The sequence below is a fragment of the Malassezia pachydermatis genome (assembly GCF_001278385.1).
Source record: "Malassezia pachydermatis strain CBS 1879 chromosome Unknown scaffold1, whole genome shotgun sequence".
Lineage (NCBI taxonomy): Eukaryota > Fungi > Basidiomycota > Malasseziomycetes > Malasseziales > Malasseziaceae > Malassezia > Malassezia pachydermatis.
In genome coordinates, this window is record NW_017253138.1 from 1,443,835 (window position 1) to 1,466,548 (window position 22,714).

General features: G+C 52.9%; 18 protein-coding genes across 18 annotated transcripts in view; 7 read left to right on the forward strand and 11 right to left on the reverse strand.

The window, feature by feature from the left end:
* Positions 1-146: 146 nt before the first annotated feature.
* Positions 147-509, forward strand: Malapachy_3610 (prefoldin beta-like protein; the record flags this gene model as incomplete). The annotated part of the gene is made up of 3 exons (XM_018138075.1): positions 147-229; positions 263-395; positions 423-509. 3 exons carry the CDS (start codon positions 147-149, stop codon positions 507-509), a joined length of 303 nt encoding a protein of 100 aa, XP_017993528.1.
* A 166-nt stretch (positions 510-675) lies between these two features.
* Positions 676-986, reverse strand: Malapachy_3647 (nadh-ubiquinone oxidoreductase 12 kda mitochondrial precursor; the record flags this gene model as incomplete). The annotated part of the gene is made up of 3 exons (XM_018138111.1): positions 676-705; positions 750-919; positions 959-986. 3 exons carry the CDS (start codon positions 984-986, stop codon positions 676-678), a joined length of 228 nt encoding a protein of 75 aa, XP_017994162.1.
* Positions 987-1,147: 161 nt separating this feature from the next.
* Positions 1,148-2,136, forward strand: Malapachy_3592 (trm8-part of complex required for 7-methylguanosine modification; the record flags this gene model as incomplete). The annotated part of the gene is made up of 2 exons (XM_018138058.1): positions 1,148-1,824; positions 1,854-2,136. The coding sequence occupies 2 exons, from the start codon at positions 1,148-1,150 to the stop codon at positions 2,134-2,136; spliced, it is 960 nt and encodes a 319-aa protein (XP_017994028.1).
* A 41-nt stretch (positions 2,137-2,177) lies between these two features.
* Malapachy_3640 (mov34-domain-containing protein) lies at positions 2,178-3,138 on the reverse strand (the record flags this gene model as incomplete). Its single annotated transcript, XM_018138104.1, has 2 exons — positions 2,178-2,969; positions 3,028-3,138. The coding sequence occupies 2 exons, from the start codon at positions 3,136-3,138 to the stop codon at positions 2,178-2,180; spliced, it is 903 nt and encodes a 300-aa protein (XP_017994159.1).
* Positions 3,139-3,537: 399 nt separating this feature from the next.
* Positions 3,538-4,152, reverse strand: Malapachy_3693 (nitrogen permease regulator; the record flags this gene model as incomplete). Its single annotated transcript, XM_018138155.1, has 2 exons — positions 3,538-3,808; positions 3,836-4,152. 2 exons carry the CDS (start codon positions 4,150-4,152, stop codon positions 3,538-3,540), a joined length of 588 nt encoding a protein of 195 aa, XP_017993653.1.
* Positions 4,153-4,662: 510 nt separating this feature from the next.
* Malapachy_3608 (camkk meta protein kinase) lies at positions 4,663-6,039 on the forward strand (the record flags this gene model as incomplete). The annotated part of the gene is made up of 1 exon (XM_018138073.1): positions 4,663-6,039. One exon carries the CDS (start codon positions 4,663-4,665, stop codon positions 6,037-6,039), a length of 1,377 nt encoding a protein of 458 aa, XP_017993924.1.
* A 136-nt stretch (positions 6,040-6,175) lies between these two features.
* On the reverse strand, positions 6,176-6,750 carry Malapachy_3648 (mbf1-multiprotein bridging factor mediates gcn4-dependent transcriptional activation; the record flags this gene model as incomplete). The annotated part of the gene is made up of 4 exons (XM_018138112.1): positions 6,176-6,199; positions 6,239-6,258; positions 6,299-6,574; positions 6,615-6,750. The coding sequence occupies 4 exons, from the start codon at positions 6,748-6,750 to the stop codon at positions 6,176-6,178; spliced, it is 456 nt and encodes a 151-aa protein (XP_017994165.1).
* A 265-nt stretch (positions 6,751-7,015) lies between these two features.
* Positions 7,016-7,255, reverse strand: Malapachy_3698 (hypothetical protein; the record flags this gene model as incomplete). The annotated part of the gene is made up of 1 exon (XM_018138160.1): positions 7,016-7,255. The coding sequence occupies one exon, from the start codon at positions 7,253-7,255 to the stop codon at positions 7,016-7,018; it is 240 nt and encodes a 79-aa protein (XP_017993655.1).
* A 1,218-nt stretch (positions 7,256-8,473) lies between these two features.
* Positions 8,474-9,133, reverse strand: Malapachy_3677 (nucleolus protein; the record flags this gene model as incomplete). The annotated part of the gene is made up of 2 exons (XM_018138139.1): positions 8,474-8,801; positions 8,961-9,133. The coding sequence occupies 2 exons, from the start codon at positions 9,131-9,133 to the stop codon at positions 8,474-8,476; spliced, it is 501 nt and encodes a 166-aa protein (XP_017993552.1).
* An 876-nt stretch (positions 9,134-10,009) lies between these two features.
* Positions 10,010-11,362, forward strand: Malapachy_3600 (to g1 s-specific cyclin; the record flags this gene model as incomplete). The annotated part of the gene is made up of 1 exon (XM_018138065.1): positions 10,010-11,362. The coding sequence occupies one exon, from the start codon at positions 10,010-10,012 to the stop codon at positions 11,360-11,362; it is 1,353 nt and encodes a 450-aa protein (XP_017993930.1).
* A 363-nt stretch (positions 11,363-11,725) lies between these two features.
* Positions 11,726-12,199, reverse strand: Malapachy_3630 (60s ribosomal protein l30; the record flags this gene model as incomplete). Its single annotated transcript, XM_018138095.1, has 2 exons — positions 11,726-11,783; positions 11,922-12,199. 2 exons carry the CDS (start codon positions 12,197-12,199, stop codon positions 11,726-11,728), a joined length of 336 nt encoding a protein of 111 aa, XP_017994112.1.
* Positions 12,200-12,631: 432 nt separating this feature from the next.
* On the forward strand, positions 12,632-13,057 carry Malapachy_3604 (60s ribosomal protein l37; the record flags this gene model as incomplete). Its single annotated transcript, XM_018138069.1, has 3 exons — positions 12,632-12,666; positions 12,782-12,843; positions 12,888-13,057. 3 exons carry the CDS (start codon positions 12,632-12,634, stop codon positions 13,055-13,057), a joined length of 267 nt encoding a protein of 88 aa, XP_017993948.1.
* Positions 13,058-13,677: 620 nt separating this feature from the next.
* Positions 13,678-14,382, reverse strand: Malapachy_3634 (60s ribosomal protein l9; the record flags this gene model as incomplete). Its single annotated transcript, XM_018138099.1, has 4 exons — positions 13,678-13,732; positions 13,772-13,851; positions 13,890-14,228; positions 14,275-14,382. The coding sequence occupies 4 exons, from the start codon at positions 14,380-14,382 to the stop codon at positions 13,678-13,680; spliced, it is 582 nt and encodes a 193-aa protein (XP_017994108.1).
* Positions 14,383-14,987: 605 nt separating this feature from the next.
* Malapachy_3664 (hypothetical protein) lies at positions 14,988-16,614 on the forward strand (the record flags this gene model as incomplete). The annotated part of the gene is made up of 2 exons (XM_018138126.1): positions 14,988-15,122; positions 15,163-16,614. 2 exons carry the CDS (start codon positions 14,988-14,990, stop codon positions 16,612-16,614), a joined length of 1,587 nt encoding a protein of 528 aa, XP_017993487.1.
* A 35-nt stretch (positions 16,615-16,649) lies between these two features.
* Malapachy_3684 (sec34-domain-containing protein) lies at positions 16,650-18,761 on the reverse strand (the record flags this gene model as incomplete). The annotated part of the gene is made up of 2 exons (XM_018138146.1): positions 16,650-16,793; positions 16,821-18,761. The coding sequence occupies 2 exons, from the start codon at positions 18,759-18,761 to the stop codon at positions 16,650-16,652; spliced, it is 2,085 nt and encodes a 694-aa protein (XP_017993598.1).
* A 161-nt stretch (positions 18,762-18,922) lies between these two features.
* Malapachy_3594 (phospho-2-dehydro-3-deoxyheptonate aldolase) lies at positions 18,923-20,356 on the forward strand (the record flags this gene model as incomplete). Its single annotated transcript, XM_018138060.1, has 1 exon — positions 18,923-20,356. The coding sequence occupies one exon, from the start codon at positions 18,923-18,925 to the stop codon at positions 20,354-20,356; it is 1,434 nt and encodes a 477-aa protein (XP_017994026.1).
* Positions 20,357-20,573: 217 nt separating this feature from the next.
* Malapachy_3691 (putative aspartyl protease) lies at positions 20,574-21,764 on the reverse strand (the record flags this gene model as incomplete). Its single annotated transcript, XM_018138153.1, has 1 exon — positions 20,574-21,764. One exon carries the CDS (start codon positions 21,762-21,764, stop codon positions 20,574-20,576), a length of 1,191 nt encoding a protein of 396 aa, XP_017993651.1.
* A 650-nt stretch (positions 21,765-22,414) lies between these two features.
* Positions 22,415-22,714, reverse strand: part of Malapachy_3686 (putative aspartyl protease) — a gene marked incomplete at both ends in the record, with an annotated part of 1,699 nt that continues 1,399 nt past the window's right edge. The window contains one exon of the mRNA XM_018138148.1: positions 22,415-22,714. This exon is cut by the window's right edge and continues 83 nt beyond it. Within this exon, the coding sequence (XP_017993596.1) occupies positions 22,415-22,714 (300 nt within the window).

Consider the following 22,714-nt stretch of genomic DNA (forward strand, 5'->3'; position numbering starts at 1 on the left):
AGCACGCGGATCGCTGGCGCCCACGCGTGGCATAGACAGTTGTTTGCTGCTTTGCTGTGTAGGAGCGCGGATGCCAGGCACAACACAGGCTCGGCTTGAGGGCGGTATGTACGGCTGATTGTAGACGCTTACTACAAGATCCCTCTATGCTAATCCAAAAACGTCGCAGCGAGTTGCAAACCATTGCGGAAAAGATCAGCGAGATTGAAAGTGATGCAGATGAGCATCGGTAAGTTGTTCAAGCTGTCTAACGTGACCACAGTCTTGTTATCAAAACACTTGCCGACGTATACGAAAAAGAACCGGAACGTACATGTTTCCGCCTCATCGGTGGGGTTCTCGTGGAACGGACCGTGAAAGATGTCCTGGAGACGCTTCAGACGACACTCGATGGCGTATGTATGGCCTCTACTGATACCCAGTTCACCAAGGTCATTGTCGAGCTTGTTAAGCAGTACAAGACGAAGGAAGAGGAGCTCACAGCGCTGCAGCGCGAGTCGACCCAGTAACAATTATGTCTTTCATATATAGATGGATACCGAATGCCGGCGATACCACGATCCATACAGGCATAGGAAGCACACACACACACACACACACACACACATCCTATATGTACGCACATAAAAGAAGTCAGCTTGGGCGGGATATACATTCTATGCAATGCAGGCACGCTTAGACATCAATCGTGCGGTAGCCCTTCACCTGCACTGTTAGTCATTCCGTTGGGCTTCCTTGCTGCCACGTACCTTGGCCTCCTTCAGCAAGTCTGCGTATACCTTGGCAATCGGAGCGCACACCTGGTAGTGGTTCTCGCCCTCAGCACGGTGGCACTTCTGCAGTTCGTCGTGCACGAGACGGACCTGCATCACCTTGATCCACTCCTCGCGGATAGCCTCTTCGTTCTGCTCCTTGTTGGCTAACTGGTGTTAGTCCTAGTCCTTCTTTAGCCACGTACCAGCAGCAACATCCGACGTCACCTTCATGCTCATAGCGTCAGCGTAGGTCGTCGCTCTCACCGACCGACCGCGGGCGGCGTCCAAGAATTACTCGGCCGAACGACTGTCACCAAGAGCAGCAGCAGCAGCAAGGCGGCTGGCTGATCGGTGAACAGGTTTGTTCAAGCAACACTTTCGCGAGGTGCATCATGGGGAAACGCAAACGCCAAGCGCGCGATGTGGGCACGAAGATTTTGCAAGAGCACGAGGCGCAGCATCCAAATGCTATTGCAGGCCGTGTTGTGATCCCGCAGAAGCGCTGGTACCGCCAACGTGCACATGCCAATCCATTCTCTGATCACTCGCTGGCCTACCCAGCGCAGCCCAGCGAGATGGATTGGTCGGCTCACTATCCGGAGCTATGCGCACCTGGTGCCCCTCAGAAAAAGGTAGAATTTGCGGACGTGGGATGCGGCTTCGGTGGGCTGCTTATGCGTCTGGCGCCGCTGTTCCCAGACACTCTCATGCTTGGCATGGAGATTCGTACGCAGGTGACACAGTATGTGCATGATAAGATTCATGCTCTACGACTGGCTCATAAGCAGGCGCTGTCCCAGCAGGAGGAGGCGCCGGAGAGCGAGTCGACACCTGCGCCGACCACGAGCAACGAGGGTACAGACGAAGATACCGAGGAACGCCAGCAGAATGAGCGCATGGTCCGTGAAGCTGGCCGTATTGCTGGCGGGTACCAGAACATCAGTGTGATCCGATCCAACGCAATGAAGTTCCTTCCCAACTTCTTTGAAGAAGGCCAGCTGAGCAAGATCTTCTTCTTGTTCCCTGACCCTCACTTTAAAGCACGGAAGCATAAAGCACGCATTATTTCGTACGTCACCTGCAACTAACTGTATCCAGCCCTACGCTCTTGGCCGAGTATGCCTATGTGCTTCGCCCTGGCGGCATTGTGTACACTGTGACTGATGTGCGTGACTTGCACGAGTGGATGGTCAAGCACTTGACAGCCTTCCCTCTTTTCCGCCGCATACCCGACGATGATCCCATGCTGAAAGAGGACCCTTGCGTGGATGCTGTTATGTACAGTACCGAAGAGGGACGCAAGGTGGAACGCAATGCTGGCGACAAGTTCTTTGCCGCCTTTGTGCGTCTAGACAACCCGCCTGTAGATCAGGAGCCCTAGCTACCATAGGAAAGGGAACCATCATTTTGTACACGCTACACCTATGAGAGAAGCGTTAGGCGCGATGACAGCTCTGCCTGCGCACTAATCACCTTAGCAAGATACGACACCATAAATACGTCTTGCAGGTGCGACTGGAAGAGCGAGTCGAGCACCGAGTCGTCCATGCCAGCAGGCACAACGCCAATGGTATCACTCAGGTAGCGACCCACAGCCTTGTCACCCTCGATCTCACCCGCAAGCACCTTGCGCACATATGTAAGAACACGCTCCAGCTGTGTCTGAACCTGCTCCAACGAGGCCCTTAGAGCGTCGAGGTCCGTCAAAGACTCTGGCTTGGGCGACGCCAAGTGTCGCAGTGCTGTCTGCTCGGGGCTTGTCGTAAGCAGCGTCGTGGGAAGAGAAAGGAACGCGCAGTCTTCGGGCTTCGCTGTGCTGCCAAGGAGCGAACTCACATAGCACTGGACACCAAGGCCATTCTTCTCGTCGGCCACGTTGGTATTAAGCGTGAGGTGAATCGCTTGATGAGGCGCCGTCTCACGCGAGTAGTGGTCTTGAATCAGCGCACTGTTAGAGTTCAGCTCCGTATTAGTAGAGTACCAGCCAAGGACAACTTCCTCGGGGCGCACACGTTGGTGCAGTTCGACCATGCGGCGGTGGTGTTCGGCATCAAGATGAATCTGCCACGGGTCGTGGCTTTCGTTGTGAGGCACAGCGAAGCAGTTACGGATCTCGACCTCTGCCTCGCTGCAAGTACCAAGAAGAGTACCGATGACACGCGGCTGCGAAGCATCGCGACGCAGGTAATGATCAAGAATAGAGAAAAGGACCACCTATGGCATGTTAGTAGTCGGTCCAAGAAAAGAGGGGGAGGTGGCGACCTGTACGTACCGGATGGACCTTGACACCCGTAATAGAACGTGAGTGGAACACACCCGACGCGGCAGGTGGGAAGCTCAAGTGCAGAGCGCTCGACGCAGAAAACGTGTTCTGCCCAGCCATGCTGTCGTCGATGAAGAAAGGCGAGACCGCCGCATTTTCTTTCTCGGCAAGCCACGTGGCGTCCACCGCTGCGGTAAGCCGTCGAAGCTGTCGCCCACCTTCTCCATTCCTACTTCCAGATGGGTCTGTCGGAGGATACTAAGGTATGTGTGTGCCCCCTCTTTGTTCCCATGCTGACCAAAATAGGAGCGGATCGTCCGCGTTGTGGATATCGCCAAGACTGTGGTGCACTACGGCTGGTATGTTGGGCCTTTGATGTTGCCACTTGCTAACCTTAACAGGGTGCCTTTCGTGATCTACGTGGGCTTCGTCAGCAGCCAGCAGCGCCCGAACCTTTTCAAGTACGTGAATGCGATTGTGTTCTAACCCTGTAGAATCTTGAGCCCACTGTCGTAATGGCTATGAATGCTTGATGGAGGGATTGCATGTACTTAATATCATGTAGTGGACTTCATCCACCTCGTCTTCCTTGTTTGTGTCAGCCGTGGGCGATGTGACATCGGCTGTGTATCCGCGCTGCTTGTAAAATGCGCGCGCACCTTGGTTCATGTGAAACACTGTCAGCGCTACTTTTCGCATGTGAGCGCGCCACGACACATGCTCAAGAGTGGTCAGAAGTCGCGTACCAATATGACGTCCGCGGTACGCTGCATCCACCTGCAGTTCGTAACTTTCTTGTCAGTCGTGTTGTGCATACCAATAAGATACCTCGACTTCATCGTCACCGGGATCAGCACATGGGTCACCGTCTACGGTGTCGTCCGTATCAAAGCGCCACATGATAAATCCATAGAGAGGCGTAGGTGTGTCAGGTGCTCCCTTCATGTGCCGTGCCGAGCGGCGACAGACTCTTGCTACAGAGGCCGGCTCAGCGTCAGAGGCAGGCAACGCCAAGAGGTATCGTGAGGACGCGTGTTGAAGCTCAGCCCGCTTGGACCGCACATCCCATATGCCATTGGCCTCGTACATCTCTTCCATATTGGCTTGAAACAGGGCAAAAATCTGGTCATGCATGTTCTGAGACAGTTCTGTAGCCCGTGCTACCACCACTACTACGTCTTCCCTCCCTGTCAGTGTAAGTCGGCACACACCCTCTTTCGCTGGTCCTCTCAAGTTCATCTGCCCATGTCTGTAGCGTTGGTGTGTTGAGCTGGAGAATCAGGTTGTTGATCAGCTTACCCTGCAAGCAGTCTGTACCGCTCGACTCGCCCTCCGCGAAGGCATGGTGTCATGAAGCTCTCCAGCTGCTATGGAGCCGAGCATGTGGAGGCGTGCATCTCGCATCTGCGTTTCACTGCAATGTGCGCAATTTGCCCATTTTCGTGCATGTGTGTTTTTTAACACACGAAAGGCCAGCCTTCTTCAATACACGCATCTCTCTCGAAGGACGGCATGTCTACCATCGAACGATGGAGGGAGTTAGCAGACAAGGTGGACAATGACACCAGAACAGACCACAATGCGCATCATCATCATAAAGATCCTGGCAATATAGGCTGGCATGTACGCGAATCCCTCCACGCCATGTCCCAGGAGCTAAAAGATGGATCGCGCAAAATCAACCAGTATCATATTCTGAAGGAAATTGGGTTCGGTGCTTTTGCCATCGTTCATATTGGAGAGGTCCAAGAAGATGGAGATCATAAATTTGTTGCTATCAAGGAATTCGACAAGCGACGCCTGCGACGCAAGCGCCTGATGAATGCACACAAGCCCATCCGCCATGCACTCCGCGAAAGCAGCGAAGATCCTCTTTATTTGGTACGCTCTGAAGTCGCGATCATGAAGAAGCTACACCATCCTCACGTGTTACGTCTGTTTGAGGCCCTGGACGATGCCGAGCAAGGCCACCTTTTCCTTGTCTTTGAATACTGTCCTGGAGGTCCTATTTTCAACGTCGTACCCGGCGAGCAGGTTGAGCCTCTGCCAGAAGAAAAGGCACGGCACTATTTCCGCCAAGTCCTGAGTGGCATTGACTATCTTCATCAGAATGGCGTTGTGCATCGTGATATCAAGCCCGAAAACATCTTGCTTACAGACGACAACGATACGTGCAAAATTGTGGATTTTGGTGTCTCGGAAATGTTCTACAAGCCAGGCAACGATACCGTGAAGGGTGCAGCTGGATCCCCGGCGTTCATGAGCCCGGAACTTTGTGAACTGGAAGCAGGTGAAACCCATGCGTGTCCCGATGATGTATGGGCGTTCGGCGTGACCCTGTATTGCATGGTCATGGGCCGCTTGCCATTTTACAAAGAAGGCCTCCTGGATTTGTATCACGAGATCATCCACAGCGATGTCACATTTGACGGGCATGTCAGCCCAGCATGTCAGGACTTACTGTCTCGTATGCTGGACAAATCCGTGTCTTCTCGCATCACCATCCCCGAGATCTATACGCATCCCTGGGTCACAGATCATGGCAACAAGCCTATGCCTACCCTCTCCGAAATCGATAAGGCTTTTGCTGTGAACGATATTACTGAAGAAGATCTACAATGCGCTGTGTGTCGTATATCTAGTATGTTCCACGTGGCTCGCGCTGTATCCAAATTCAAGCGCGCTGGATCTCGCCACAATAGTTTGGCGAGCTGCAGTGATAGCAGCGACAATTCGAATCCTGTATCACCGGGACGCACGCAGAGCCCGCGCGCCATAGGCAGTGCCCAAAATCCCTCGATTTCTCAGGTGCTCGCCATTTACTCCCTACCAGCGCAGACCCACAATGGTGCCAACAACACTCGTGCGCCACTTGTCTCCTCTCCACAGACAACCTTGGATATCCCCGCAGACGAACTGGACAAGGAGTCGAACTCGACCACGGTCGATAATGCGGGTGGCACAATGCTTAGCGCATCTCCCACGATGACGACAGGCTTCGTCTACTCAGGGTCCCCTTAAACTTGGCCAGCATGTATCCAATCTTTCTTTCTGCATTCTTTTCTTCCCTCATCCCCCTCATCATGCTATGTAATTTCGCTCATTTGGTGCAATCACATATATTCATTTTGTAGGATAGGTATACTCTCCTATATAATCATGACTTCTTCGGGCCACCAAGCTGTCTGTGTTAGTACGCACAATGTCTCATTACACATACAGGTGCACCAATGTCCTTGCCTGGAGGGTTAGCTCTTACCACATTTGCCACAGTACATACCACGCAACTTCACGCCGAGGATGCGCTCCATCTTGCCCAGAATCTGCGGGTTGGGAATGGCTTTGCCACTCTCGTAGTCCTGAATCACCGAAGGCTTCTCGTTGATCTTCACCGCAAGGTCCTTCTGAGTCATACCTTTGGCCTGGCGCGTCTGGCCAATTGCCTTTCCGACCGTGGGAGGCACTTTGCTGGGCGGAGCCACATCATCCTCACGGTCCAGCTTAGCAATGCGCTGGTGATCCGTGCCCTGATGGCCCTTGTTATGACCTGCAGCAACTTCATAGGTTAGACTTCGGCACCCATTTATAACACATACTCTTACGATCGTTGGCTGTCACAGCACCCACCTGCTTGGCCCGCTCCAGAGCCGTAGGGCCGCGTGGAGCGCTGGTGCCAGAGCCCGAAGGACGAGCCTTGCGTCCAATTACCACAGTTTGATCCCAAGCCGACATATTGATTTGGTGTTTCGTATCTAGAAGACAAGTGTGTTCGTACTGTGGAGAGGTCTAGGCCGCTGGGCTGCCACGTGGATGTCCTTCTGTCCCTTTCCATGAAGTTGTTAGTTGCTTTGCGCTTGGTCCACCTCCACAATGGTAGGGGCCAGGCACGACGCGTTGTGAAAGACGTGTACAGCTCGTAAAGTACAATGCCATCCTACATATTAGCAAGACAAATGTCAGGCTCGATAGATCTTTCGCACGCATGATCGAAGTCCCTTCATATTTTCCATTTCAGCGCATATGCTTCTGCATTGCCAATGATGCGCGGAGATACAAAGCCCACAATATCCTCCCACACATTCGATCCGATCATGGCACCGATCGACACAAGCAAACGAACACTTTTTATATGTTCTTTTTCGTGCAGGGGCATCAGTAGCGCATCTTCTAACCATTCAATAGTCTTTTGGTTTCGTGGAACTTGCGAAGATTCCACATTCTCATCAGGGCGCACCATGGCTACCAGGTGGGATCGGAGTGGGATCTGTACATATGCACGACGAAGGACATTGCTCACTTTATGACGCATCCGAGGCAGAAGTGTACGAGCAAATGCCATCGGCCAATATAGGGATCCTTCTTGCATAGAAGCTTCGGGTAGCGTGAGCAGTGATTCCATCTCTTTAGAATGCCCATACGTCCAAGCGTGGTATATTTTGTGCGCGAACTTCAAGTATTGGTCTGAACAAAGGCCATCTGTACTATTCGTCTGATCCAATAAACTCATACGACGCTGTATATATTCTTGCTTCTGTTCAGGGCGACCAGCGCACAGCGGTTCAAGTAGCCATAAACATGCAAATAATGGCGCATAGTTTACCCCACTGTCATCACTTAATTCATGAGAATGAAAAAGACACTGCATCAATTCAGATGTAGTTGTTAATATTTTAGATTCACAATCTTTCACCCTTTGACATGGATACACTTCTTGAATGAGTCTCGTGATAGAGGATTGCATCTGCGCACCGTCACTGCACAAAATAGAAACCAGTATCGAGGTCTGATATACTGCACTGTGAGAATTCCCATCCTAACCTTACCATGTACTGTCAAAGTATCCATTCGATCGATTGAGACTAAACCCTCTCTGAGTTTCCGAAGCCCAAGGAGTATGTCTTGCAAGCTGTCCCGCTCTTCGTTCCTGTCCTCTTTCTTAATAGAAAACTGATCAGGTATACCCTGCAGTGTCCCTGTATCATCTGTCTGCAGTATGCTTTGTACGGGTGGATAGTGATGTGCATGATGTCGAACCTAGACATTGTTAGCCTGGGCAGGTGCATACTTTGTTGCATAAATACTCCCAATATTTGTCCTGTGTTTCTTTTTGGGTGAGACTTATCGTAAGATATTTCAAGATATACATACTTAATAGAGTTCTTGCTTTCATGTGTACTCAGCATACTTGTCGACACAGCATCGTCTATGCCGCGTGATGGGCTTGTTAGCAATTCCATGGGATTCACGGGTTTCTTCGATTGCGCTTCACGTCTGCTTTTAGATGCATGGTTTCCTATGGATGACGATAAATACGCATGTCCTTTTCCTTTCCTTGAGTCTGGCTTTGGTCGACCCCTACTGCCCTCCGCCATGTGTAGTTTCAATCGTCTCCACAGGCCAAGGTGTGTGGACCTCCACTTTGCATGCAGTCAATTCTTTATGCTACATTGGTGAATCAATGCTCTATGAATGCCATTTCTCCTTGCGATTTTACAGTGATTCCAGCCTTCTTCAGCACAAAGGACTTAACCTTCTTCGTGTCAACGTCCAATTCCTTCGCTGTGTGCTTGATGATATTATGAAGCGTCAGGCTCTTTTTGGAGTTGGAAAGTTGTTGGGCCATGTTCTGGATGGTTCTTACTGAAAGTTCCTTGCTGTTCTTGGGCTTCGTACTCTCCTTAAGGGTATCTTTTTCGTCTTTCGAAGTGCTCTTGACACGCTTGTCTGAAGTCTTTTCCTCCGTCTTAGTGTCGCAGTCATCATCAAACTTGCGCTTTTGAGTGCTGGTGATTGTTTCCTTGGCTGGTTGACTCTGAGTCTTGGGCTGCTCTCTCTGCTGCTTCCCATCCTACTCTGTTAGTATATATACTAGGCGTTCGATACAAACGTTCTTCTTCCCCTTGTACAGACTGCTAGCGTTAGGCAACATAAATCTTACGCACCTTTTCTGGTATTTTTCGTCTTCTGTAATACAAGAAGAGTGGGCATCTTTCGGTGTGAGGAATTGCACACTGCAGTCCAAACAAGTGAAGGGAGAATAACACCTGTTATAGTGCTGTTGAAGCTTAGGCTTCTTCACAACATCGCCACACCCATCGCACACGAAACTGACCATCTTGCTTCGGCACGCGACACCAGTAGTTGTCCAAAGCGTTGTCTGCAAAAAAAAATCTGGAGTCACCACGTGGATCATTTCGCTTACGTCCCCTCCACAAATTATATATCGCTAGATTGAGCAAATGTGCAATTCCTGCTCCTTGCAGCTAGGCATTACGTACTAGTCCCCAGAATGGCCCTGCACCCTATTTTTGGCGTGATGCACTGCGGACAGAGGTGCATTCTCGGTCTTTCGCAATTTCTGTTCATCAATTTGACCTAAGTAGGTCAACAGTTTCGACCCTAATCTGCATTCTTGGCTGGGGCTGCATGGGCGTGACTGAATTTATCAGCCATAGCCCTATCGATGCTTTTTCAGGCATGCATATCAATTTATGTGTCCTATTTTATTTTAAATTCACGCTAAAAAGGGTGTGGCATGCATGCAGTCAATGGACTAGGGGCAAGGTGGGATATGACATAGGCGCTTGCTTGGGCATGTGTGTGTGTCTGATCATGCGCACTACTGGTTCCCTTGCTGTTTTGCACGCCTAAGCCTCCGCATTCTTTGGAAACTTGTGTCTGAACCTTGCCTTCATCGTTGAAATAGAAGTGCTCAGGGCACCTGGTTCATCTTGCCTAGCCACCTCTTCCCTCTCCTTGGGGATTGTAACGACAGGTTGTTATCCTTTTTGCTGGATATTACCCTGTTTCCTTGCATATTGCTCTAGGTCTTTGACTGTGCCTAGCTACACTCAGTCTTTGAGTGTCATTTAGTTGGGTATCATCGGACCGTGCCCCCCTCATCCAAGTCTCAACGATGTCTCACACCCACACCCACGTTTCCTCGGGCTTCCATCCCCGCCCCAATCGTCACAGTTTTTATGGATGGCCCATGAATCAAGGAGCATCGGAAACGGCAGCCCCGGTGGCTGCTCCCAATGCCTCATCTGTACGGACGCAGGCAACACTGGGTTACAAAGCGCAGCAGCGTCACTCTACCATCTTGACGTCGTCGCAAAATCTTTTCGCCAAGGCGTCGCAAAAGCCTGCTGCACGGCATGTGCGATCCAGCCCGAGCAGTATTCTATTTGAAGCTGAATACCAACAGGAGATCTTTGAGTACATGCACGTTATGGAGAAGCAAACCATGCCCAACATTGAACTTATGAGCGTGCAGCCAGAACTACACTGGTTTATGCGTCCATACCTGGTTGATTTTTTGATTGAGATCCACCAGTCTTTCCGTCTCCGCCCTGAGACTCTATACCTCACGATGAATCTGGTGGACCGCTACGTGTCAAGGCGTATTGTGTACAAGCGCCATTACCAGCTTGTGGGATGCGCTGCACTACTCATTGCAGCCAAATTTGAAGATTCGAAGGATCGTGTTCCCACTGTCCAGGAACTTAGTCAGATGTGCTGCAATGCCTATGATCCGGGTGCTTTTACCCAAATGGAAGGGCATGTCCTTTCAACGTTAGGCTGGTGCCTGGGTCACCCGACGGCTGAATCATGGCTTCGGTACGAGTACTCTTGTGCCCCGCCATCTGTGCCCAGCACCCACAGTGTTGCCCGCTTCTTGCTGGAAGTGACGCTGTTCCACGAAAGCTTTATTCCGATGCTTCCTTCCACACTAGCTGCAGGTGCTATGCTATTGGCGCGACATATCTGCCGTGACCCACGTCTTCAGCCGCACCCTCTTGGTGCTGTTGCCACGCAGGCAGCCAACCAAATCTACCAATTCGTTCTAGATCACCAGAGTGATATTTCCTCCATTCTGATCAAGAAGTACTCGTACTCGTACTATGCGGAGGCTTCGACACTTGCCATGGATTGGTTCAAGAAGCGTGCGGAAATCAAGAAGGCAGTTACTCCAAAGCCAGCCTATCGTATGGAGACGCATTCCAGCGATGATGAGGCAGACTCGATGCATTCCACTGAATCTGCTGGTTCTGTCTTTTCCACGCCTTCTCGCTCCATGACACGCGATGATGATGATGATGAGAGCATGCCAGTGACGCCCATGTCACTGCACTCTGTCCAGGATACTTCGTTTAACAGCTCTTATGGCACCCATCCACCCTCACGTTTTGTTTATACCAACTCCCTCGGCAACCGAAACGTTCTGCCTGATTCCAACAAGTCCTCCTCCTCCTGGATGTCATTGGTGCAGCTTCGACCTGTTGCCAAGCACAAAATGGCCCGCATGGACATGGATGTCCATATGGAGGAAAAGACAACTTGAGTGGACGTGTGATTAACGACCCCAACTACTCGTATATATGAATTTGCAATTGTTCATAGGCATGATGTCACCTTCTTTTTCGAACTATGAATACGACCAGGCCATGTAGCCTTTATCCACCCTTAAATGAGTGCTGCTTGACTGACAAGTTGTGCCCCATTCTGTCATATCGCCTGAAGTTCCAGTTTCTACACACACACACAGACACACACAGGATATCGGTGATCATAAGTATATTGCAAGTAGCCATCTAGTACCTGTCAACTGCATATAAAGCACAATATGTGGACTAGGACAGCAGCAAGATATGGCAGTCCGACGACATCTTCAGCCAGAGAGAGATGGTCGTATACAAGCCACTTTTTAAGCCGACATCGAGGTGAGCAGGTCACTGTCACCAGCGTCGATCACCGTGAGAACACTAAAAGGTTAGCATACTGTTCCGTTTTCTCAAACACATGGATCCTTCATGGCATGTCGAGATATGTTCCGGCTTCGTTGAGAGGCACGATACAACATACCAAATGCCGCGAAACGACCATGTTATTATCATACGTACCCAACACGGAAGAGCTTACCGGCAGCAGTACCGAGGGCAATGTTCGAACCCTGGTAGTGGTGCACAGCAGTCTTCGAGAGCATGGCGTAGTACTCGACCTCCGACTTGCGCAGAGGAGGAGTGTTAGCCGAAATGAGGATGAGCTTGGCCTTGCCGCTGCGCATGTTCTTGAGGGCGCTCTTCAGACCGAGCGACACCTTACCCGACTTCATGACGAGCTGAAGCTTCGAGTTGATGTTGTCCTGGCTGGACTTCTTGGTCTTCGACTGAGGAGCCATGGTCTGTATTTGCGTTAGTTTCTGTTCACAGTTTCACTACATAGGCTCCTATGCAACATCGCGACATTTTTCGACAATGCTCCAAGGTGGCCTATACTCTGGCACGTACATTCTAGCGTTCGTGGCTTGACGAGTAGAAGAGCTAACGAGTATTCTTTTGCCGTAGCCTTGCCAGTTGGGCCCACAATGGGTAGCGATTTCGGCCGAGTCAAACACTTGGTCATTTAGTACACGTGATCCGATATAGTTTTGCTAGGTAGCCACACGGGCGACGCTAGGCCAAGGCCATCGGTCGGTCGAATCTGCTTTCCTCACCATCAAGTGTCTATAACCGAAGGTATGTTGTTATGGCGTAGAGGCATCTTGCCAGAATCGTGGCATAATGCACTCTACATCTCCCGTGTCTAAGAATGGTGTACTAACAACTTTTAGATGACGAAGGGTACGACGTCTATGGGTAAGCGTCAGTAAGTATCTCAGGAAAAGATGGTCAGGACCTTGTCGACGCTATCATATTGATGTACGCTCGACGATGTTCTATTCATCACTTGGAAATATGGATCGGGTACTAACCTATATCAGCACTAAGACGCACACGATTTGCCGTCGCTGCAACCGTCGTGCTTTCCACCGTCAGAAGAAGAGTACGTTTTTTTGACTGTTGTAACAGATGTACTAACAATGGTAGCTTGCGCTGCTTGCGGTTACCCGTCGGCCAAGACTCGCAACTACCAGTGGGGTCAGAAGGCTATCCGCCGGAAGACCACTGGTTCTGGTCGCATGCGTCACCTCAAGTCGGTGCCGCGCCGTGCTAAGAACGGTTTCCGCACTGGTACCGCCGTGGCTGCTTCGGCTTAAAGCCTTTCAATATACTCTTCCTATTAGACTTCGAAAGTCTTTGGTATAGCTTGCCATTTGACAAAAATGGTAAGCCCAAAATGTTGGGAGTCGAGAGGGATATATAACGTGGATCTATGAAGATCATGTATGTGGTCGTACGATTACACACTGCATGTGTCTCATGTGCTCTATTTGCGGTTGTACCCGTATGCTATACTACCTTCCGAGGTCCTTTGTAGACGCGGGATATTCCCAGCATGACCAAAAAAGTACATCCATACCGTATGTTTGTCGAGTGTTTTGCTGTAGAAAGCATTTTTCATGAGCGGTTGCGACGTTCATATGCACGCCTCGTATCACTGTGGTAGTAGGTGGACTTTCTCTAGGCTCTGGCTGTCTAGCCACAAGTCGGCCCAACTACTAAAGCAGGGACGAATGCCCAACACCAGCAAGAAGGTGTAACCAAAGGTCTCACGACTGCCTCAGACACAGCGTCAAGGTGTACACCTTGCTGCTGGATGAAAACTCACACACTACACATATCGGTCTCGTATATACGTCGCTCGAAGAATTTTGAGTGAACAAGATACATTCCTGTATACAGCGTGTCATGCGACCCTCTACACAGGGTTCTTTTTTTAAGCCTCAACCTGGACGATCGAGGTCTTCTCAGTGCAGTAGATACCGTCAAGGCTGTTATGTTAGTGGATCGTCCTCATGAAAGATACATACAACTTGCGGATATCCTTGTTGCGCACTAGCGTCACACCGTGGAGGAGAGCAGCGCTCTGCGAGACGGCGTCAATGTCGTTCTGAAAGTGTCAGTCACAAACGCAAAGATGATACATACACCCTCAACGAGAACCTGGTCCTTCTGGGCCTTGTCCTCCTTGATCGTCACACCCTCCTGCATGATGACCTTACGGACACGCTTCTCACCCAAGAAGTTGCGGATCTCAACGCTCTTGTTGTCACCGGCGATGATCATGTTGATCGGGAAATGGGCATACACGGCACGCATCTTGTACTGGAAGCCGATAGTCACACCCTTGATCATGTTGGCAACAGCAGCCTTAGCAGTACGGAGGCAAGCAAGGTGCTTGCGGGCACCGTGCCAGACAATGAACTTGATCTTGTTGCCCTTGGCGTCGCTCACAAGGCGCATGTCCATGGCAAGGTGGCGGAGGTTCTGCTATGTTAGTACGTGTTCTTTGGCCCCGTTTCTGAGTACATACCTTCTCGAGCTCACCACGCGGGCCCTTGACCTTCACGACACGGGAGCTGATCTCAATGGTCACGTCAGCCGGGATGTTAAGATCCAAGTCCTTGTAGATCGTCAGCATCGCGGATTATTCTTTCTGGTGTCAGAAAGCTGCTCTGCAATGGCGAGGAAGCCGCCGTTATACACACCTGGTACTGGCGCCGAGATGGGTAGGAGAAGGAGTAGCCAGCTCGATTGCAAGTCGTAGCGTGCGCTGGGCGCATTATCACGTGATATTTCATAGTTTTCTTCCTACACTGCACGTGTCAAGCCACGTGGTCTCCATAGGGTCCGAGCGGGTGTCGCGACCTTCGACGGGCGTCGCACGAGCGTAGGTCGTCGCATTGACACGAGGCTTTGATCGGTGGAAGTACTCGACTGCACATTGACTTGGCCGGTGAGACAGTGAACTGCGTGTGCCCTTTCGTGTCTCCTTCCACATAGTTTACAGTTCCTCATACTGCATCCATTGTTGTGTCCAGTTTCCTCTGTGAGTGTGGTTTTGTTTTTGCCATGTATTCCCATCCGTATTCGTATGGCGGTGTGCCGCCCATGGATGCTGACAATTACGCTGGAGGCTATGGAGGTTATGGAGGTGCATATGGTCAGTACGGAGCGCCTGCTGTTGCGTCTGGCGCCATCCATGCTCTACCTCCAGCATATCAGAATCCGGCGGCCTTTGAGCACATGTATCGCAGTCAGCTAGCCCAACTTACGTTCAATTCCAAGCCCATTATTACGAATCTTACCTTGATTGCACAGGAGCATGTGCATCAGATGTCGACCATTGTGGCCAAAGTCGTGGACAATCATATTGCTATGGTACGTATATTCAGTTGATAGAATGGCGCTTATACGCCAGGCCCCTCCCCCCTATCGACTGCCGGCGCTCTACTTGATGGATTCCATCTCGAAGAACATTGGCTCTCCCTATACGGAGTTATGGGCACCGCGCGTGGTGGCTCTGTTCATGGAGTCGTACCGTGTCGTGGATCAGCCTACACGCCGACGCATGGAAGAGCTTTTGGCTACATGGCGGAATGCTGGCCCAGGCGGTCGAGCGTTGTACGGCGACACGGCCCAGCAGACGATCGAGCGGTCATTGTTTGGCAGTCAGGGCGCGACCGCCAAGGCGGCTGCCGGGCCGACCAAGCCGCAGGTTGTCGCCAACATCGAGCGTTTACTGGCCTTGCAAACGCAAGCGCTCGCGCATCGGCCGCAAGACGAAGAAGCGCAGCGGCAGCAGGACACACTGCAGCAATTGAAGGAGCAGGTTCTGCATGCGGAGCCGTCCCCAGCGCTACTCCAGGATGTGCAAAAGCAGCTCGATGCCATGTCTCGCCCTGGCAAAGTCACCGAGTCTACCGGCAGCGGCTCTACGCCGGATGTAGCTGCCGCGCTGGCTGTGGCAGCGCAAGCTCTGGCCCCCTCAGCGTCAGGAACTGCGCCGCCAAGCAGTCGCGGCACGACGCCGTCTGCCCCTGTCTCTGCGGCGCCTGCCAGTGCGTCCGAACTGATCGCCAATCTCATGAAGGCGGGTCTCCTCCCATCCACCTCCACTGCCTCGACCACGCCGGCCGCCAAGCCAAGTGTGCACAGCCAAGACAAGGCCTACACGGACTACATTATGAGCTTGGATCTGCGCATGACGACGCTGAATCTAGCCCAGCCTGCGCCGGAGTTGGAGCTGCTACTTCAGGAGCATCTGCCGTTGCCCTGCCGTCAGTGTGCAAACCGATACCCCGAGGGCGAGGCGGGCAAGCATGCTTTGGACGACCACTTGGACTGGCACTTTACACAAAACCGACGTGCCCGCGCCAGTGTGGCGCGTGGCCAGAGTCGGGCCTGGCTCGATCCTGTGGTCCGATGGATCCGTAGTGGCTTTGATGATGTCATGCCTATGTCGACAGACGACGACGACGGCTTACTGGGCGATCCATCGACGAACCAGGCGCTCCGCGAGAAAATTGAGCATGCGCATGTGCCCGTTCCACATGATGCCGACGTGGCTGCACGTCCATGCCGGATTTGCAAAGAGCCTTTCCACAGTGAATGGAGTGAAGACGACGAAGAATGGATTTGGCGGAATGCTGTCCAAGTGGATCAAGTGTACTACCATGCCAGCTGCTACTATTCGGCCAAATCCATGTCGGACAGTGTCGCAGCCGCTACGACCTCGGCGCCCCCTGCGGCCAGTAGCGAGGTGAAGGCGGAGGAAGCGCACGATCTGTCGCTCAAACGCAAAGCGTCGCCCCCGTCCGAGGCGCCCTCCACCAAAAAACTCGATGTAAAGCAAGAAGCCTCGTCTGTGTAAATGTACATTCCTTTCTATAGCTAACGTAAACGATGTTACGACGATGGCGCTGCCAAGCATGCCGCCAAGCACGCATGCAGGGCCTCTAGTGAGATCATATCATCTAGTACGGTAGGGTCTTCCGCTGGGATCTTCTCACAGCATTCCCGAAACTCGGAATACGTTGTACGCAGCGCCGTCTAGGGTTAGTTTGGTCTTATACGCACCAGGATCTCATTCACCACCGGCGCTACCGTGTCGGTGGGCAGGTATATATAGAGCTTTTTGGCTTCTTCGTCGGCATTCACATCCAGACTTTGCTGGAATGTCGTGTAGGCGGCCCATGCTTTGCTGGCATTCGGCTCTTGCTGACGCAGGAAGATCTGCAGGGGCAGCGCCAGGCTGGACGCAATAAACGTACTGAGCTCCGCTTGCGTCGTGGCCTGCCATGTCTGCCAGCGCTGCTGCGTTGCTCGCCATGCCTCTGAGGCGCCGGCCTGTTTCCGACCGATGGCCTGCCAGCGCGATGGTCGCGTAGGAGTGGATGGCTCCATGGTGTGTGACGTCGTCTCACATTGCGCATTCACCTCGTCCCACATATGCAAGACCACCTGGATATGGCGCAGCTGGAATAAGAGTGCATCCGCTGCATCCCCTTCTTCACCACCGAGCTTGTTTTCGCGCAGCTGCTTCCCCGCGTCCTGGAGTTTCGTATCGCACACGTCATACGCCTGTAGCAGAAGCTCTTGCAAAAGGCCTGGCGGCATACACGGCGAAATCCACCGCTGCAGCTGCCACATGGCACGCACAGGCGGGTACCACGACGCAGGCGTAGGCAGTCCTGGCGCTTCTTCTGCGCAGGTGGGGTACGCCAGGTCCGAGGCGGTCGGTTTGTACGCGCGCCACGACTTCAGAAAGGCGTTGGATTGCTGCTGAAGATGCGTTTGCACACTCAACCACAAGGGCGCACACCAGGTTTCCTGACATGCCGAGACCAAGCGTGCGACCTCGCTGAGGGTCTCGAGCGAGGGCGACGTTGCTAGCTGCGGCGCTAGCCATGCCTTGACACTTTCACCGACGGCCTGTGCGATGGGCTGCAGAGCCTTCGTATCCTTGAAAAGTCCTGCATACAACGCTGTTTCCGCTTCGTAGACACGCTGCGCACTTGCTAAGGCCTGTTCCAGGCGCTGGACCCATGGCACACTAGGATCGCTGTCCCTGGCCCTACTGTATTCCATGCCCTGCTGGACCAGGGGGGTACGCCAGCGCTGCAATACTGTATGAAACTCGGCGAGCATCGTAGCCATCGCCGGGCGACGTGGCGCCCACGTCTCTAGCGGCGCTAGGTACGCCGTATACATAGGGAGCCATGCTTGCACGCTCTCGTACAAAGCTTCCCGCACCGCTGGCGCGGTAACGTCTACGACAGAGGCCGTGTCCTGCTTCTGGTACTCCTCGTGCAGCCGTGTACGCGCTGCCTGTGCATGCTCTGTGCCTTGGTGTACAAAGGCTTGCTTGATTAATGTCATAGCACGTTGAAGAGCGTTTTCCAAACGCAGTTGGTATACAGCGGCATCTTTGTACTGACCATGCGTCTCCATGAACTCAAGGGCCAGAAATAGGCGGTGTACAATGGACCGGAAAGCAGGCGCATGAACGTCGGTCGAGGTATCGGACAACATCTGTGTCGCCTGCGCTAGCACGCCAAAGTACGAAAGACGCAGCGTTAGCGCTTCATGGAGCGACGTGAGCTGCGCCTGCGTATGCAGGAGCGATGTCGCCTGTGTCATCAACTCGGAGGCACTGTCATCGATGTACGTCAGCCCCGCTTGGAGATCGCCCATGTGCGTTTGCGCTTGCGTGACCAAGGCCACGAGTTCGTCGAGTTGTTGGAGGCTCGTTTGCAGAGACGCGAGATCTGTGTCGTACCTTGGCTGTGATGCCTGCACAAGCTCGTCGCTAATCTGCGACAAGTGATAGGTGAGGTTCGCGTGCATCGGATCTGAGGGGGGCCTTTCTGGCGTGGGTAGGGCTGTGTTGGTATCGGTCGGCGAGACCCATGTACTTAGACGGCTTACCGACAATTTCTGCGCTTCTGAGAGCGGTGCATACTGTGTACACCAATCGTCTAAAGACAGAGGCGCCGATGTCGTTGATGTGGTCGTCATGCTCGCTGCATCCACTACGCGAACCAGTCGCGAAGCCAAGGGGCGAGCTCGCACGTACCTCGCTCCAGCACGTGGCCTGTGACGCCGACAGGTCTGTGACTCCACTTGGGCTGCTGCACCTACACGCAACCCACTTCTTCGCTTTGTCTTGCGTAGCCTCGATGCCGACTGATACCTGGCGAGCCAAGCCCATTGCGCAGGATGTGCCGTACCCTGACCCTGCGGCCTTGAAAGAGGTTCTTACACAGCTCCAAGACCTGCCTGGCCTTGTGACACCTGTGGAAATCGATCGTTTGCGTTCGCAGCTGGGGCGCGTAGCTGATGGACAGGCTTTCCTGCTTCAATGTGGCGACTGTGCCGAGCTTTTTTCCTACTGCAACCCGAAGCAGATTGAAGCCAAGATCAAGCTGACCCTTTTGATGTCGCTCATCATTATCCATGGCGCGCGTCTGCCTGTCGTTCGTGTGGGCCGCATTGCTGGGCAGTACGCCAAGCCCCGCAGCAAGCCTACGGAAAAAGTGACGCTGGCGAATGACGAGACCAAGGAGGTGCTGAGTTTCCGTGGTGATAATGTGAATGGACTTGGTGTCGACGAGCGCACGCCGGATCCGCAGCGCTTGCTCAAGGCGTACTTCCATTCCGCTGCGACGCTCAACCATGTGCGAGGCTGCTTGAGCAGCGGCATGGCGGATTTGCATGCGCCACATGCCTGGAGCTTCCACCATGTGCAAAACAAGTATCTGCAGCACGAGTTTGAGCGCATCGCCGACTCTATTACAGACTCCTTGGACTTTATGAAGACGGTAGGAGCGGATCCGGGCGGCACGAGCAACGTGCTGAACACAGTGGACTACTTCACTTCGCATGAAGGCCTCATGCTGGAATACGAACATGCTTTGACCCATGACGACACCCACCAGCGCTCCTACGACCTGAGTGCGCATACCATCTGGCTGGGTGACCGGACACGGCAGCTGGATGGCGCGCACGTGGAGTTTGTAAAGCACATCCAAAACCCGATTGGCATCAAAGTGGGGCCTAGCATGGACGCACAAGAGCTGGTGGATATGCTCGATGCCGTGAACCCATGGCTAGAGAAAGGCCGCGTGACGCTCATTTCACGGTACGGCGCTTCGAAAATTCACGAGTATTTGCCGAAGCACATTCAAGCTGTGAAAAACTCGCGCCATCAGGACCATGTGATTTGGTGCTGCGATCCCATGCATGGCAATACGATTGCGTCTACAGCGAATCCTTCTGTGAAGACACGTATCTTTAGTGACGTGGTCGCGGAGCTCTCTGCCGCGATGCGGCTCCATGCATCGATGGGGAGCCGTCTTGGCGGTGTGCATTTGGAGCTCACCGGCGACGAAGGTGTTACAGAGTGTGTGGGTGGTAGCATGGAGCTCTCTGATGATGACTTGATGCGGTGCTACCGCACACATTGTGACCCTCGTTTGAACTACGAACAGTCGCTGGACATTGCCTTCATGATCAGCCAGGTGCTACGCTCGCAGCGCCTGGGCTTGGGGGACGAGGATGCCATGATTCAAGCCCTGTCGCAGAGCATGACCGATGAGAGCGACGCCCCGTAACGCTCTCACCACCTGCCATTCTACCCTCGGTCTAGTTGAAAGGATGAAGAATAATACATACAATTAAAGCGAATCCTTCTATTGATGCGTCATTATACAACATAACACAAAGGCAGATTGATGTTCACCATAGCTCCCTGCACTAAGCTTTTTGCGAGTCAGCCACCTGCAGTGGTGGGCCTTTGGCAAATTAACATCACACCGCGTTCATAGGTACTCAGGCCTGCTGAGCAAAGCCCATTCGGTTTTTGTCCATATCAAACACCACCGAAGCCACCTGGAAGAACGAGTCACCAATGATCCAGGCGTTCATCGGAAGATCGTTCTGGCCAACCACAGTAAACACACAGCGGCCGTTCACGGTACCGTAGCGCGTTTGGTCCCGGCCCAGCTTAAAGTCCTTGCCAGCAATGTTGAACGTCACCGAGGGCGTCTTGCTGCAGTCGTACGAGGCAAAGAGCTGGCCCTCTTGCGTGAAGGACGAGAGGCCAGGGATCGACGAAAACAGGCGGCGCACCTGGTCGGTCGGACCAGTAATGATGGTCGAGCCCGTGTCCATAATGGCGTTGATCGACTGACCGTTGACCTTGGCCTGCGTGGCCCAGAAGCCCTGCTGGGGGTTCACACCCGAGTACACCAAGTCGCCCGAGAACTTCGACTTGTCTACACCGCCAAGGTGCAGTGTCGAGCCAGAGCCGGCCTTGATGGTGAACTGGAACACACCCTGCGCCACCTTCTTCTGCTGCATGAGCGACACAAAGAAGGGCGGGTTCTCCTTCGGGAACGCCTGAATCGACGGGAACGCCATACCAGCAATACCCTGGTTCGGGTCCTCACCCTTGATAAAAGTCTGCGTCGAGCGGCCGATGGCCACGTTGTTGGCCGAGACACCACCAATGGAGAAGTGGTCCGTGTAGATCGTACCAGCCGCGGTCGTACCATCACCGTACGCAGTGCGGAAAGAGTGGTGGGTGTTCTTCGACGTCGACGACTTGCTGGGGCTGTACGCGGCAGGGTTCACAAGCGTGTCCGCCGAACCCGTGTCAAAGTCCACGTACATCTTCTGACCACCGTACGAGACCTGACCAGCCCACAGCTGCTCCTGGTTCACATCCTCCAGACCAATTTCGCCGGTGTTGGCGCGCTTGTCAAACAGGTCGGCAATGAAACGCAGCAGAGGGTGATCCTCACCTGTGTTGCGCTTGTAGTTGCGCATGGCCTCCGCGTACTTGCCGTTCACGACCTTAAAGTGACGCGAGATTGCCTTCAGGTCAAGCACATTGTCCACAGAGATGTACTGGTTGCGAGTGCGGCGCTCCAGGTTTACGACCGAAGCATCATCCGTGCTGGCCATGGCAAGGCCCGAGGCAGCCAGAAGGCCCAGAACAAACTTCACAGGCAGCTGCATCGTTCTTGATAGAGCGTAGGTGATGGGGACCTCGGGCGGATGTCAAAGACCTAGCATATATAAGACTCTGTCGCAGTGCAGCACCTAGAGAGGAGATGCAGCCTGCTTGGTAATAGGCGTGCAGCAATCTGCAACCCTCCCCCTAGTTTGTCCTACTTTTCGCTGTTTGTTTAGTCATCTGATGTATATACCAAGAAGACATGCGCGTTTGCTCGCCGCACGGTGTGCCCAGGCGCGTAAATTCATGTGGACATCTGCAATTGATATATGCGGGTGTGCGGGGCCAAATCAGTTCCGACTTGGCATGCCAACCGAAGCCAAGAATCAGCGTTCCTACTATACGCTGCCAAGCAAATAAACAGGGCTCGACACGAGATTGTCGGAGAAATTTTCAGGGGAGGACATTGCACATTATGCATGCCAGTGTGTATATCGGCCCTTGCAGCTCCCATCAGAGCGAGAAGGTCCATGGTACCTTGCCAATCCATGAGGTTGACTCGTGCTCATAGCCACGTGCCGTTGGTCGTGTTGATGTATATGAAATGGCATTATTGATTTTTCTATAGAAAACAGGAAAAGCTAGCAAAAGGGACAGAGACAAACGTAGATACCAACACACCCGACCAGCGGACGTGCATTCACTATGTACATTAAATGATACGAACGTCGTTCATCTGGTGCAGGAAGCGCCGGTGGTTCGTAACATTACGATGTTGCTTGTTCTTCGGGTGCTTGTGAGCAAGTTGGCGCTGGCTCCACGCATCAAAGTCGCCGAAACCATCGTCGCCGAAGCTGCCGAAGCCATCGTCGCCAAAGCTGCCGAAGCCATCATCACCGCCCATGTTGCCAAAACCATCGTCGCCGAAGCTACCCCAGCCATCGCCATCGCCGCCGCCGAAACCACCATCATCGCCACCACCCATGCTCGAGTCAGGACCGTCGCCGCCAAG